Below are 15,481 nucleotides of genomic sequence, written 5' to 3'. Positions count from 1 at the left end.
ATGTTACGTTTTTTCGATACTGCAATATGGACTTAAAAGCTGGGCCTTTGGCTGGACATTGAAGCAAGAGCACATAAATAAGCTACAGTCCCTTGAAATGTAGTGTTGCAGAAGGAGGCTTAGAATAGCATGGACACAGAAGAAATCTAACATGGAAGTGTTGCGAGAAATAGACAAAGAATACGAAATAATAAACAAAATAAAAATAAGAAAGTTACAGTGTCTGGAACGTTTAATAAAGGACAGCGATATAAAATGCTAAAACTGATAATACAGGGAAAGTGTCATTGTGAAATTTAAGGGGAAATTGAATTTTTTTTGTAGATGAACGACATAATACAATACACACAACCATTACAATAACTGGAGAAAATCAATTCTGCTATATTAAGTATTAAACAGTTCAGAAAATTAAATAATCTGGCAACATCTAATTATTTACTATAATTATTTTGTTTGAAATATATTGAAATATGGCATATAGTGGAGTCACTGAAGGTGGATATGAGCTATTACCTCCGATTTCGTTGAACCTCCATCGATTTGCATGAAAATTGGTGAGTGGTTAGAGGATATCTCAATAAACAAAGGTGATATGGTGCAAACTTGCGCTTTTACCCTGGGGGTGGATGCCACCCCTTCTCGGGGGTGAATATTATTTTATTAAAAATAACCCCATAATTCGATAGAGGGACAAATTTCAACCAGAATTTGTTATATAAAGTTATTAAAATAAATCAAAACTTTTTGAGTTATGAAAGATCAAAGATTTTAATTTTTCTTGAGAAAAATGCATGTTTTTAACCAATTTTTCATCAATAACTCGAAAAGTGTAAGTTTTTCCAAAAAAATTATTGTTATCAAAATTGAAGCTAATAAAAAATTAAATGAACCCCTTACTACAAAAACCTTTTAGTGTTAACTAAAAGTGAGTTATAGGTAATTGAATGTATATTTTTTTCGGCGAGTAAAAAACTCGTAAGTTTTCAAGCTGAAATAACGGGAAATTGATGCATTTTATAACATAAACTTATTAAACATTTGTCAAAGTACTTAAAAATATCTATTAAATGAGCCCCCGAACATGTTAATAGCGTTAAAATTTATGCCCCAATTTTTTTCAAAATTTATCTTTTAAAAATTTTTCCAAAAAATGTTATTGTTTTTTTGAATAACTCCGCTCAGGTGTTATACAGCGTGTCTACTTAAGTTGGAAACATATGGGAAACTTTTTTGTTATGCATTTTATGAAAAAAAGTTATTCTTTATAAAAAGTTCTGCATGCTCTAAAACCTAACATTCAATCATCAGATATCAAATTTTGTCAATATTATACGAGGTATGTCAAAAAATATTAACTTCGTTCAAGAGTAAAGTACCTTTATTTCTCTCAATATCGAAAATTCTTATTATGAAAAGTTGTTTGGAAATATAAACTAAGATAAAATATGCAATTACATGCTTCTAATTTAAAAAAAATTCCCAAATTTTTCTCAAATTTAAAAAAAATTTCCCAAATTTTTCTCAAATTTGTTGATACTAACTTTGTTTTTATTTATTACACATACGATAACTCTTGTATTATTACTTTTACGAAAAAAAAGGTATTCTTTATAAAAACCTCTGTATGTCCTAAGACCGAAGATGCAACCATCAGATATTACATTTTATTAATTTTATACGAGGTATGTCAAAAAATATTAATTTCACTCAAGAGTAAAGTACCTTTATTTTTCACAATATTGAAAACGGTTACTAAAAAAGTTGTTTAGAATTAAAAACTATGTTTTAGTGTGCAATAACATCCTTCTACTTGAAATATTGTGAAATATAAAGGTACTATAATCTTGAGCGAATTTCATATTTTTTGACACACCTCGTATAAAATTAATAAAAGTTGATATATCATGGTTGTGTCTTAGATTTTAGACCATGCAAAGCTTTTTATGAAGAATAACTTTTTTTCGTAAAATGAATAATAAACGAGTTATCATATTTGTAATAATTAAAAACGATGTTGGGTATCCATAAATTTCAAAAAAAAAATTCAATTAGAAGTATGTAATTGCATATTTGATCTTAGTTTTTAATTCCAAACAACTTTTTATCATAAGAATTTTCGATATTGAGAGAAATAAAGGTACTTTACCCTTGACCGAAATTCATATTTTTTGACATACCTCGTATAATATTGAGAAAATTTGATATATGATGATTGAATCTTAGGTTTTGGGGCATGCAGAACTTTTTATAAAGAATAACTTTTTTCGTAAAATTAATAATAAAAAAGTTTCCCATATGTTTCCAACTTAAGTAGACACGCTGTATATTTTGAATAACGATATCAGGTTTATCTAAAAACTGTTTGAAAGTTAATTCCAAGTGCTATTTAGGCACGTTAAACCTAATCTTTTAAACCCCTTACTTTTTTAAAAATAAAAGGTTAAATGACCCCGGTTGCATGGTTCCCACAGCAAAATTTAAGATTTAAACGTATCTCGGTTATGTTTACCTTATAGAAATAGTAAAACAGGTAGAATATTTGGCACAGAAAAAACTAAAATTTGGTTATATATAATTTTTTACGTATATTGAGTATTTTTGAAGTTATTATCAAAAGAATATGAGAATTACAATAATTTAAAAAATTATGATTTTTTTAAATTATACCTTTTTTTCAAAAATATGCATTCTGAATCGGTCAAAATTATCGAAAACATTACTTATGCTAATATAAAGAAGTTCTTGTAAGGATTACTATAAATTTTAATTTTTGTGGAAATGGCGTATGTTTTATTTTTCACTTTTTCTAAAAAATTCGAAACGGTTCTTTTATTTTCATTATAACTTGCTTAATTTTGACGCTATTACTTTGTTCTGAAGCTCATTTGATAGGTATTCTGAAGTACTTTGGCAAATGTTTAGCAGGAATATTTTATACATTGCATCGTTTTCCCGTTATTTAAGCTTGAATACTTAGAATTTGAGTACTCGTCGAAAAAAATACACATTCAATTGCCAATAACTCACTTTGAACTAACATTAGTTTAGTTCTTTATATAAGAAATATAAGAAGTGTATTCGATTTTTTATTATCTTTAATTTCAGTAATAATACCTTTTTTGTAAAAGCTTATAGTTTTTGATTTATACGTGAAAAACCGATTTAAAACATGCATTTTTTTACGAAAAAATAAAATCTTTGGTCTTTAATAACTCAAAAAGTGTTGATTTATTTTAATAACTTTATATAACAAAGTTTGCTTATAATTTGTCCATCTATCGACTTATGGTAATAAATAAATAATAAATAATAATAAATAAATAATTTTCACCCCCGAGAAGGGGTGGCATCCACCCCCAGGGTAAAAGCACAAGTTGGCATCATGTCACCTTTGTTCCTTGATGTATCCTCTAATTACTCACCAATTTTCATGAAAATCTATGTAGGTTCAACGAAATCGGAGGTGAAAACCTTCAGTGACTGCATTAATAATTTTAAACGAATAGCCAATTATAAAAACACTTCTCCATTTCTGAACTATTATAGGTATAAGATGTTGAATTCCCATGATTTTAACTGAATTATATATCTAGTAGGGGAGTGCAATTAGAATGAAAAGATACAATGTTTCGGAAAAAATCAAACAAGGTTATATTTTTCTAAAACTTTTTTTGTTAGTTTATAAATATGTTAAAGTAAAAAGTTCTACTCACAAATTTCGCCGCTAATTGTTTATTAATTGTTTAAACAATAACAATTGTTTTTTATAAATAATGTTAAGAATATGGGTGAAATCAACATTTTATTTTGATAAAAAATGTTTTTATTTTAGTTTTCATTATGCTGAACCCGAATCTGACATTACAATTTGCAAATTCAAAATGGCGGATTCAAAATGGCGGATTTTTTCCTAAAAATCCTTAAAAAGTAGTTGTAAAATCCGAAATTTTTTTTATAAAACGTGTTTATTTACATATATGTGGATATTTTTGAGATGTTGCTGAACCTGAATCAAATTTTGATAATTTAAATTATAAAATGGCAGATCCAAAATGGCGGATAACTTAAAAAATAGTTGTAATATAATAATTTCTTTACAAAATATATTTATTTCTACATATGTATATTTATTTTTGAGAGCTTTGATAAACCTAACTTAAATGTTAACATTATAAACTATAAAATGGCGGATCCAAAATGCGGATTTTCTAAAAAGAACATAAAAAAGAACATTTTTCTAAAACATTTATTGTCTTTATTTTTAACAGGTTGTTGAATCTGAATTAAAGATTAAAAATTTAAATTTCAAAATGGCGGATCCAAAATGGCGGATATTTAAATGAAAAAGAAGTAGAATCCAATCAAACAAATTTCAGTTATGAGTAAAATACCTATATTTTTCATAATACTGAAAATTGTTATTATGGAAAGTTGTTCAGAATTAAAAACGATGTGTCAATATGCAATTACACTCTTCTAATCGAAATATTGTGAACTATAAAGGTACATATTTATTGCGCGAAATATAATTTTTTTACATACCTCGTATAATATTGATAAAATATAATATTTTATATTTGCATATTAAGTGTTAGACCATGCACAGCTATTTATGACGAATAACTTTCTTCATAAAATTAATAATAAAACAGTTATCATAAATAATAAGTGAAAATTTAATGATGTTGGGTATAATTAATTTGAAACAATATTAAAAAAAACAAATTTTCGATTAGAAGGATATAATTACATATTGGAACATAATTTTTAATTCCAAACAACTTTTCATTATAAAAATTTTTGATATTGTGAAATATAAAGGTACTTTACTCTTGAGTGAAATTCATATTTTTTGACATACCTCGTACAAAATTAACAAAATTTGATATTTGATGGTTGCATCTTATGTTATATACGATGCAGAGTATTTTATAAAGAATAACTTTTTTTCGTAAAACTGATATTAAAAAAGTTATCAATAGGTTCCAAGTTACGCAGACATACTGTATAAGAGCTAAAAAAAAATTTTTTTGTTAAACATTTATTATTGTTGAAGCTTATTATTAAATGTATTTTAAGTAAGTTTTACACAAAAAAGTTTTGATCGCTCTGTATATACATTTTTTCATCTGGTAATTTTCGGTTTTTGTATTACATTTTTGTTATCTTTCTTAGTTTTCTCAAAAAGAAATTGTTTTTTTCATTTTTAAACTAAAATAATTCAGTGTTTTTTAAGATTATATCCTAAGCTTTAAAAGATATCAAAAAAATTGTATTAGCTTTATTCAAACTTGAGTAATACCGTCTTAAAGTGGTGGGAATTCTGTAAAACTACGAAGTTTTCAAAAATTACATTTTTTGAGACATCGTATTATTTAAATTAAATTTTTGAGATTTTTTTTTAACAAAACATCGTTTAGTAAGATTATTGAGAGGTAAGTTGTGCAAATTTGAGAGTTTTATAAGTAAAATTGTATTAGTTACACATTTTTAAATCATTTTTAAACAAAGTTCATGTAAGGCTCACTTTCCGCCCACACCGTACTTATGTCCATACATTTTATTTCTTTTTATTACAACCATAAGATAGCTTATTTGATCTTCTTTCATGTCCAATTTGTAAATTTTCTTTTGATCCATTAGTTAAAGAATTACATTAAAAAAACTCAACCGTGCACTTCTTCCAACGCTAGTTTACAGTGCGCCAATGTGTGTGAGAAGGGTGACTTTAGCGTTATAAATAAAAAATTACAGAAGCTAGAGATTTAATTTTAGAAAAATCTTTATATAAGGTTTTTTTTGTAAAATTTTCTGAATTTTTCAATGGTCAAGTCAGTTTTTTTCTAAAAATTATATTTTCGGAGTTATTTAAAAAAATATCTAACTTTGCTGTTCATTTGTTTAATAAAAAATGAAGCACCCACTTCTCGAGTAGAACTTTTTGATATGTTGTTTATTAAACATTTCTTAATGAAATTACAGAAAGTTTTATCTTGTTTGATTTTTTCCGAAGTGAAAATCTAAATGCACTCCCCTATAGTTTACAGTGAAAAAAGACCAGAAAACGTTTGAAATAATATTCTAATTTTCTAATTTATTTTTTTATACTATACGCTGTGAGCTCGTACGTAAAGGGGATATTTACAAATTCGCGAGCGCCAGTAGTGACAAGTCTGTAAACCTTTACCGGAAATTTGACATAAATGTCAAAGTGATTAATTTAAAATTAAAATTAAAAACATTAATTATAAAAAATATTAGTTGGTCAAAGCTGTGGTATATATTTTTACCTTAAATATACTTACGTTTTAAATACTGAATTTAAGTATTTTTAATGTTCTATTAATCTATTAATCTTAGCGCCATCTACACGATAATTGTGAAAGTATCCGAAGTAAGAAATTAATATTTCATCAATAGAACGTCAAAATGATTAGCAAAATCTTAAAAAAATCGATTACAATTTAATTACTTTTTTGCGTTGTAAATATTAAGCGATAACAATTAAATAATAAATTTAAAAATTACCGGTGAAAGTTGAATTAGTAGTCCGCTAGGAGCGACACCAGCGAAGCTCACAGCGTATACATAAGCTCGAACTATCAGTAATTTGTTTACTTGTGAATGTGAACTAAAATTAAAATAAATAGGTACTTGTACTTACTTGACAGTAATATTATTATAATAAAATGTTATTAAACCTCTTGGTAGATACGCCCACAGTCGTACGACAGACAAAGATAGCTAGACCACTGTACTTGATATTGGCGTTACACCTCGATGCATTGAGCGGCCTATAACTAGCCTGATCTATTGTTAATATATCTATGGATAAACCTCATGTAGTAAAGAAAGATTATGGGTGCCGCCAGTATTATTTTCAGGGGGGCGCATCTGAATTTCAGGGAGGTGCATCTGAATCTATACATGCTATTAACCAATATAAAATATAGCTATATATACATATATAGGGTGTCCCGAAAACTATGGTCATAAATTATACCACAGATTCTGGGGTCAATAATATGTTGATTGAACCTCACTTACCTATATACAATAGTGCACACAATAAAGTTACAGCCCTTTGAAGTTACAAAATGAAAATCGATTTTTTTTCATATATCGAAAACCCTTCGAGATTTTTTATTGAAAATAGACATGTGGCATTATTATGGCAGCAACATCTTAAAAAAAAATTAAAGTGAAATTTGTGCACCCCATAAAAATTTTAAGGGGGTTTTGTTCTTTTAACCCCCCCCAAACTTTTGTGTACGTTCCAATTAAATTATTTTTGTGACACCATTAGTTAAACAAAATGTTTTTAAAACTTTTTTGCCTCTTAGTACTTTTTTGATAAGCCAGTGTTTATCGACCTATTTTGAATATTTGTCGAATCCACCACATATTTGTATATGGTTAAGTACGATTATAGAGACCTGTTAATAATCTGAAAATGTATTTATAATTTACATTTTTAGGTATATTTTGAAAAAGAAGCCATATCTCGATAAAAGGTGATTTGTCAAAAAAAGACTAAGAGGCAAAAAGGTTTTAAAAACACTGTGTTTAACTAATGGTACCACAATAATAGTGTAATTGGAACGTACACAAACTTTTGGGGGGTTTAAATGAAGAAAACCCCCATAAAATTTTTATGTAAATATATTAAAAAAGAAGCCGCAACTCGATAAAAACTGGCTTATTGAAAAAATACTAAGAGTCAAAAAAGTTTTAAAAACGTTGTGTTTAACTAATGATACGACAATAATGAATTAATTGGAACGTATACAAAAGTATGGGGGGGTTTCAGGGAACAAAACCCCTATAAAATTTTTATGTGGTGGACAAACTTCACTATAATTTTGTTTTAAGATTTTACTGCCATAAGAATGATACATGTCAATTTTGGATAAAAAATCTCTAATAGTTTTCGATATATTGAAAAAAATCGATTTTCATTTTGTAACTTCAAAGAGCTGTAACTTTTTTATGAGCACATTTGTACTAAGGTAAGTTAGGTTCAATCGAACTATTTTTGACCGCAGAATGTGTGGTATAATTTATGACCAATCTTTTCGGGACACCCTGTAGCTATGTATCTACTTTCTTTTTGGCCAGGGGGCTGCAAGGGAGTCATTCATTTTATTCATATGGTCATTTTAATCAAATTTCTCTGCCTCCTCCTCTGCCAAATGTTTAGGCTATTAAGTCAATAATTTAATGACGTCGTAGAATATAAAGAACCAAAGAAATATAAAGGCAGAACCACAATGGATGAACGAATAAGCCAGAAGAATAAAAAAATATAATTGCAGTATCATTTCGAGGTAACAAAGGTAAGATAAGGAACGGTAACGCTTTATCAAAGTCTTCAGCTCATTTCCAAGCAGAATAGTATATAAATAATTATAGCAGCAGGAATAATCAACCCCAAAGATGATGGGCCATTCTAGACTTGCGTAGATAACCCTGTACATTTAAAAAGGCACATTTAAATTTAAAAGTTGACGTGTCCCAGCAGTGGCGCACCCAGAATTTTCCTCGGTTGGCTTGGGCACATCATTTTTTATAATTTTTTTATAACAAGTACAAAAAGAATTTTATTCCATAAGTAGTTCCCATCCTATAGGTATAACAAATCTCTCTTTTTTCTTTTTCTTCTTTGAGTACCGTGCCAAAATTTAAGGCGTGGGTAGCTTCCATCATAATTTGCCGATATTGTTCTCGATTTTGCGCAGCATGTAAAAATTGATCACACATGAATCATGAATCACACATGGTGTTGAAGTAATGTGCTTGACACAGGAAGATAAAGAAAAATTGAGGAACCTAGAGAGGAAAATAATTCAGAGCCACTAAACTTAGGTAACAATGCATTTAGAAAACTAATGAATTACGAATAGACCAGGGCGCATCTGTAAAAATATTAGTAAGTACATTTTAACGTTGAGAGGTTACTCAAATTTTTTTGCAGAAATTGCTTGGAAATAAATCAAATAATAATATTTGAGTTATCCTCCCTCTCAAAAAGGTCCGGAACATTGTTTAAATAATCAAAATGTCAAAAAATTAAGGAAAAATTCGATTTTTTTCTTCGTTTTTTGATTATAACTTTAAAAGTATTCATTTCCGAGAAAAGTTGTACTTGCATAAAAGTTGCGTAATTAAATTTCCTACAATATCGAATTGATTAAAAATTTAAAAAATAGTCACCCTTGTTGCAAAATAGCAATAATTGCGAAAAAACCATACAAAAACAAGTATTCGCATTTTACGTTTTTCAACCATTTATGCTACACTTAGGACCTTCATATTTCACCCAGAAAACTTTATGATACAGTAAAACAATACCGTAAATTTCATTAAGATCGGTTCAATAGATTTTGCAAAATAAATTTTGCAATCAGCTTTCGCAAAAAAAATTCATTTTTTCAAAATCTTACAGGACTGAAAATAAAGCAGATAGCAAGTTGAAATTTTTTTTTGCGTATAGAAGTGTACTGTACCTTTCATTTGCAATTTTGCAAAATTAAAATCAATTAACACCACGGCGTCATAAATTTTTTTAAATAAACATTAATTATTGGTGCTACGCGCAGGACAGCGGATAGTTTGCTCTGATTGGGCATTCCAATGACCTTTGATAATGATTAAAACATTTTAATTTTTATTACATTTCGATATAAATAAATAAATTTGTTTATTGCAAAATAAAAACACATACTTTGTCATTTGAAATAACACTTTTATTAGCAAAAATTTTCTTTGTTCATATATTTTAACTTAGAGAATAAAAGTTTATTATTTTTAAGCATATGCAATTGTTTAAACAATATTTCACAAACAATAATATAATTAGTTTGATTTTTGTGGAATTAAAATATTAAAATACAACAAAATATAGAGTAAGAAAATAATATATTAGATAAAGATTGGAAGAAATTTTGGTGGAAATCAACCTGTGTGAATCGAACACCGCTGTCCTGCGCGTAGCACCAAAAATTAATGTTTATTTAAAAAATTTCCTGGCGCCGTGGTAATTAATCGATTTTAATTTTGCAAATTGCAAATGATAGGTACAGTACACTTCTATAAGCAAAAAAAAAATTTCAATTTTCTGTCTGCTTTATTTTCAGTCCTGTAACATTTTGAAAAAATGAATTTTTTTTGCGAAAGCTGGATTGCAAAATTTATTTTGCAAAATCTATTGAACCGATCTTAATGAAATTTACAGTATTGTTTTAATGTATCATAAAGTTTTTCTGGGTGAAATATGAAGTTCCTAAGTATAGCATAAATGGTTGAAAAACGTAAAATGCGAATACTTGTTTTTGTATGGTTTTTTCGCAATTATTGCTATTTTGCAACTATGATGACTATTTTTTAAATTTTTAACAAATTCTATATTGTAGGAAATTTAATTACGCAACTTTTATGTCAGTACAACTTTTCTCGGAAATGAATACTTTTAAAGTTATAATCAAAAAACGAAGAAAAACATCGAATTTTTCCTTCATTTTTTTACATTTTGATTATTTAAACAATGTTCCGGACCTTTTTGAGAGGGAGGATAACTCAAATATTATTATTTGATTTATTTTCAAGCAATTTCTGTAAAAAAATTTGTGTCACCTCTCAACGGCCATCTCAAAACAGATGCGCCCTGAACTAACACATAATATTTTTGGAACTTGGTTCTTAGTTGTAATTTAGTTGAGAATTGCACAGTATTGATCTAAGTTTCATTGATGCTCCTCATGAAATTTCTATACGAGTTTTAATTTCTTCATCAGGATTTATTATCTCGTTTAACCAACATCCTAGGTATAGGCGGTTGAATAGGCTCATTCCAGGCTCATTGTTGACAATTAGATAGTTGCCTAGAGCCAACGTCTTGTTTACTACTCACCCTCTCTTATTTTAAATATACTTAATTTGTTTTCTTACATTTTCAGCGAAGATTACTACAAAGATGTGGACCTGAAAGCTTTGAAGAAATTAGGATACTAAGTACTGACTGAACATTTATCATTATAAGAGGTTTTAAAGGTATAAAAGTCTGATCAGAAGAATCAGATTTATGACTAGTCGAGTATGTAATTAAAAACAAGTTTACTTAGTTTAGTCTCTTATGCCCTGTTCTCATGACAGGCGTTTAACGCGCGTTTTGATATGACCTAACGCTTTTAATGACATAAAACGCGCGTTAGCATGTGAACGATAAGCCACAATTCTACTAAAAAAATGATTTTAATAACGTTTCGACGCCCAAATCGGGTGTCGTTGTCAAAATATAAAAAATATTAATGAATTAAACAAAAATATTGTTGTAAGTAAAAAAATTCTTCTAATAATTTATTTAATTTGGCTCATTTATATCGGCAATTCAGGCATATATTATACATTTTAAAGTAAAAGACTTTAAAATGATATTGCCAATATTTATGAGTTGCGTTCCTTAAAATTCACTATTTAAACGTTAGAATAAGTGAACATCAGTCTTATACCGGATGTCCACTTATATTTTCCCCCATTTTAACTGCCTATAACTTCTAAACGGCTCAAGATAGAAATATGCGGTTTTCGCTGAAATGTTTTATTTTAGTAAAAGTTTTGTCTGAATGGATTGAATTTTTTATATCGCTTTCAAATACGAAAAGAAAAATGGCGGATTTTTGAAAAAAAAACGTTGTTGACTTTTTTTTAATGGAACACCCAGTATATTTTTTTGTAAATTGAAAGAAAGGACATTCATCTATCCACCTATATAAAGTTTTTCAAAATCGGTTGTCAACTCACTGAGTAATTAATTTTTAAAATGAGAGGTGCAACGTGGATTTCGCATACCTAAATAACATAACTAAGCAAATTGATATTATTGTTATGTGATTTCCACATTGCATCTCTCATTTTAAAAATTAATTGCTCAGTCATTTGATAACCGATTTTAAAAATTTTTATATCGTTGGATAGGTAAATGACCGTTTTTTCAAGTTTTTAGGTAAATGACCATTTTTTATATCGCTTTTAAATAAAAAATGGCGGATTTTTGAAAACGTTGTTGACTTTTTTATTGAAACGCCCAGTATATTTTTTGTAGCTTGAAAAAATGGTCATTTACCTATCCAGCGATATCTCTCTCTCTCGTTCCATCCCTCCTTGTGGAGTATTGGGCGCTTATGCGTTTCTTGGCCAAAAGTGTAAGATTGCTGTCTGGCCGGGACAGCGCAATCCAGCGATATAATTTTTTTTAAAATCAGTTGTCAAATGACTGAGCAAATAATTTTTAAAATGAGAGATGCAATGTGGAAATCACATAACATAATATCATTTTGCTTATGTAGTTATGTTATTTAGGTATGAGATATCCACGTTGCACCGCTCCTTTTAAAAACTAATTACTCAGTGATTTATCAACCGATTTTGAAAAACTTTATATGGCTGGATAGGTGAATGACCTTTCTTTCAATTTACAAAAAAATATACTGGGTGTTCCATTAAAAAAAAGTCAACAACATTTTTTCAAAAAATCCGCCATTTTTTTTTTCGTATTTGAAAGTGATATAAAAAATTCAATACATTCAGACAAAACTTTTGCTAAAATAAAACATTTCAGCGAAAACCGCATTTTTCTATCTTAAGCCGTTTAGAAGTTATAGGCAGTTAAAATGGGGGAAAATATAAGTGGACACCCGCTATTAAAAATAGAGAATTTGATAGATCTCAAATATGTCAACACGCATGGGATAATGAACATAGAGTTCAGTGGAGAGATTCAAGTATAGTCCTGAAAGAAACAGATAGTAAAAAGAGAATAATCAAAGAAGCGGCTTTAATTATGCTAAATGAAACAAACTGTGTCGCAAATTCCTCGGTGGAATGCAGTAGGATGTGGTTAACCATACTAAAAGAGGAAGTCAATAGAAAGAAAATACCAGGATTAGTATGTCAATAACATATCGAGTTAGTACATATTTTATATTTTAGTATTGTTTATATATCTATGTATTATTAATATTATTTATAATTTAAAATAACATATGTACAGTCACAATCACTGAATAGTTTACACCCTTTAATATTCAGGGGCCAATTTTTTGAATTTTTACCTCGTTTAAACGCACCTTTTACGTCAAAGTAACGATACCAGTGGCGGACCCAGAATAGGTTGATTAAAATTAAAAAATCAAAATAAAATAAATCTATTTTACAAAATTTAACAAAAGGGAAATTATAGACAGGCATCTTTTTAAATAAAATTGAGTTAAAATTATTGAGTTTGGCAATTACTTTTGGTTTTGCGCGTGATATAAACGGCATTTTGGAAGCTTTTAATAACTTCTTATTTTATTTTTCAATACGCACTAAAATTTTTGACAACCAATTTGACATTTAGTAAATCCGCACGACACTGCGATTTTACAGTATTACAATATAAAAAATAAAGGTGTAAACTATTCAGTGATTGTGACTCTACATATTAAGATCAGAATTTGGTATTAGTTTTGAGAGTAAACTAAAGTAAGACCTAATACTTACGATGTCGGGATAATATCACGAGGTTTTTTCCTGGTTTTCCCTCGTGATTTACTATGGAATCTCTAGCGCGAGAATTTTACTGTCACCATTGCATGTGGTTGTCTTTTTAAAGACAGATCACATGTTATGAATTTTTTTGTGACGGATATTCTTGAGTTGGGGTTGATTTCATGTAATCGAATGAACTATCTTTCAATAAAGTCGTCCCAGGAACGCAACTCATAAATATTGGCAATATCATTTTAAAGTCTTCTACTTTAAAATGTATAATATATGTATGAATTGCCGATATGAATGAGTCAGATTAAATAGATTATTAGAAGAATTTTTTTACTAAGCAACAACATTTTTGTGTAATTCATTATCTAATTATTACTAACAGGGATATTTACAATGATCTGGAAACGAAAACCGTCAGTGAAGTGATAGTGGAGTTAAGTGCAAAATACATTGTACGTCTTGAAAGCCACGCGAATGTGCTTGCAATTAATTTGTTAGACAACAGTCAGGAAACAAAACGGTTAAAGAGACTATACACCATTAGATTTACCGCACAGACATTAATATTGTTACAGTAGCTAAGTTAATATATGTAATACAGTAATTTAATATTATCTCTATAGAAATGTGTGGCGCTGGTCACAATCTCCTCATGTCATTATTTCTCAGATAAAATGTGCCTATTGTTATATGTTATAACAGATTGCCTAATAAACGTATAAAAAAAATAAAAAAAAATTATCTAATATTTTTGTATTTTGACGACACCCGATTTGGGCGTCGAAACCTTAATACAATCATTTTTTTTGGTAAAATTGTGGCTTATTTCCCATCAAAACTAGTTAATTGCAAAAATGCCACAAGAAAATGGCTTCAGAACAACAGCATGTGAACGGTCTTAAGTAAAATGTATGTATAGTATTTTTACTACAAAAACGTTATTACGTAGGTCAAAATTTTTGACGTAAGAGAACTGTCAAAACATTAGGATGTGACTTTTCATTATTGCCACGATTATTATAAACATGGCAATAATGAAAAGTCACATTCTAATGTTTTGACAGTTCTCTTACGTCAAAAATTTTGACCTACGTAATAACGTTTTTGTAGTAAAAATACTATAGTATTTTTACTACAAAAACGATATTACGTAGGTCAAAATTTTTGACGTAAGAGAACTGTCAATACATTAGAATGTGACTTTTCATTATTGCCATGTTTATTATAACATGGCAATAATGAAAAGTCACATTCTAATGTTTTGACAGTTCTCTTACGTCAAAAATTTTGACCTACGTAATATCGCTTTTGTAGTAAAAATACTATAGTTGTAATCGCGCGTTATCAAAACGTGCGTTAAGCGCCTGTCATGTGAACGGGCTCAAAACATCATCGAATATTTACTTCTGTAAATATTTTTAAATCAAAAAATTTGAATGTTGACTAAAATACTCAATTAAATATAAAACAAAACATTCAAATATTTTTCAGAGGTAGTAAAATATATTTTGTAAATGTAGGATTCAAGTTTTTATTTGGTTTTGTTTTCTGTGTTCTATTCTAGTTAAATTGGATCTTCGTATATGTTGTATCGCTTTCTTTTCTTAAATAATATATTGACAGTACTAGGAGGAAGATCCCTTAGGGCTGTTTCACATTACAAGAATTTTGAACGTGAGAGGGTTTTCTCGTGCGGTAGTTTTGACTCACTTGTCCTTTTCACACAATAAGAATTGAGTCGCACGAAGATATTTTGCTGTGTTGTTTGGTATATTATTTTTATTTACACTTTGTGGCTGAGGTAGGAATATAATACGATGTCTGATATGTATCATTACGATGTATCATTAGAAATGGGTACTGTACTAAATGGGTAGGTACTGAATTTGGCTGTACTTACCAAATGTGTTTTTTCTTTATCACCTAATTCGTCAAATTC

General features: G+C 28.5%; 1 protein-coding gene across 2 annotated transcripts in view; it reads left to right on the top strand.

Annotated features, from left to right (window-relative positions):
• LOC114338581 (protein obstructor-E) overlaps positions 1 to 14,068 on the top strand; it is a 76,526-nt gene extending 62,458 nt beyond the window's left edge. For both annotated transcript variants that reach the window (XM_028289197.2, XM_028289204.2), the window contains exon 5: positions 10,959 to 14,068. In XM_028289197.2, coding sequence (XP_028144998.1) covers positions 10,959 to 11,013 — 55 coding nt within the window. In that variant the 3' untranslated portion in view covers positions 11,014 to 14,068. The remainder of the gene's footprint in view (positions 1 to 10,958) is intronic.
• The last annotated feature ends 1,413 nt before the right edge of the window (positions 14,069 to 15,481 follow it).

This window comes from Diabrotica virgifera, chromosome 6, assembly GCF_917563875.1.
Source record: "Diabrotica virgifera virgifera chromosome 6, PGI_DIABVI_V3a".
NCBI lineage: Eukaryota > Metazoa > Arthropoda > Insecta > Coleoptera > Chrysomelidae > Diabrotica > Diabrotica virgifera.
This window is presented reverse-complemented; position numbering and strand designations above follow the sequence as displayed.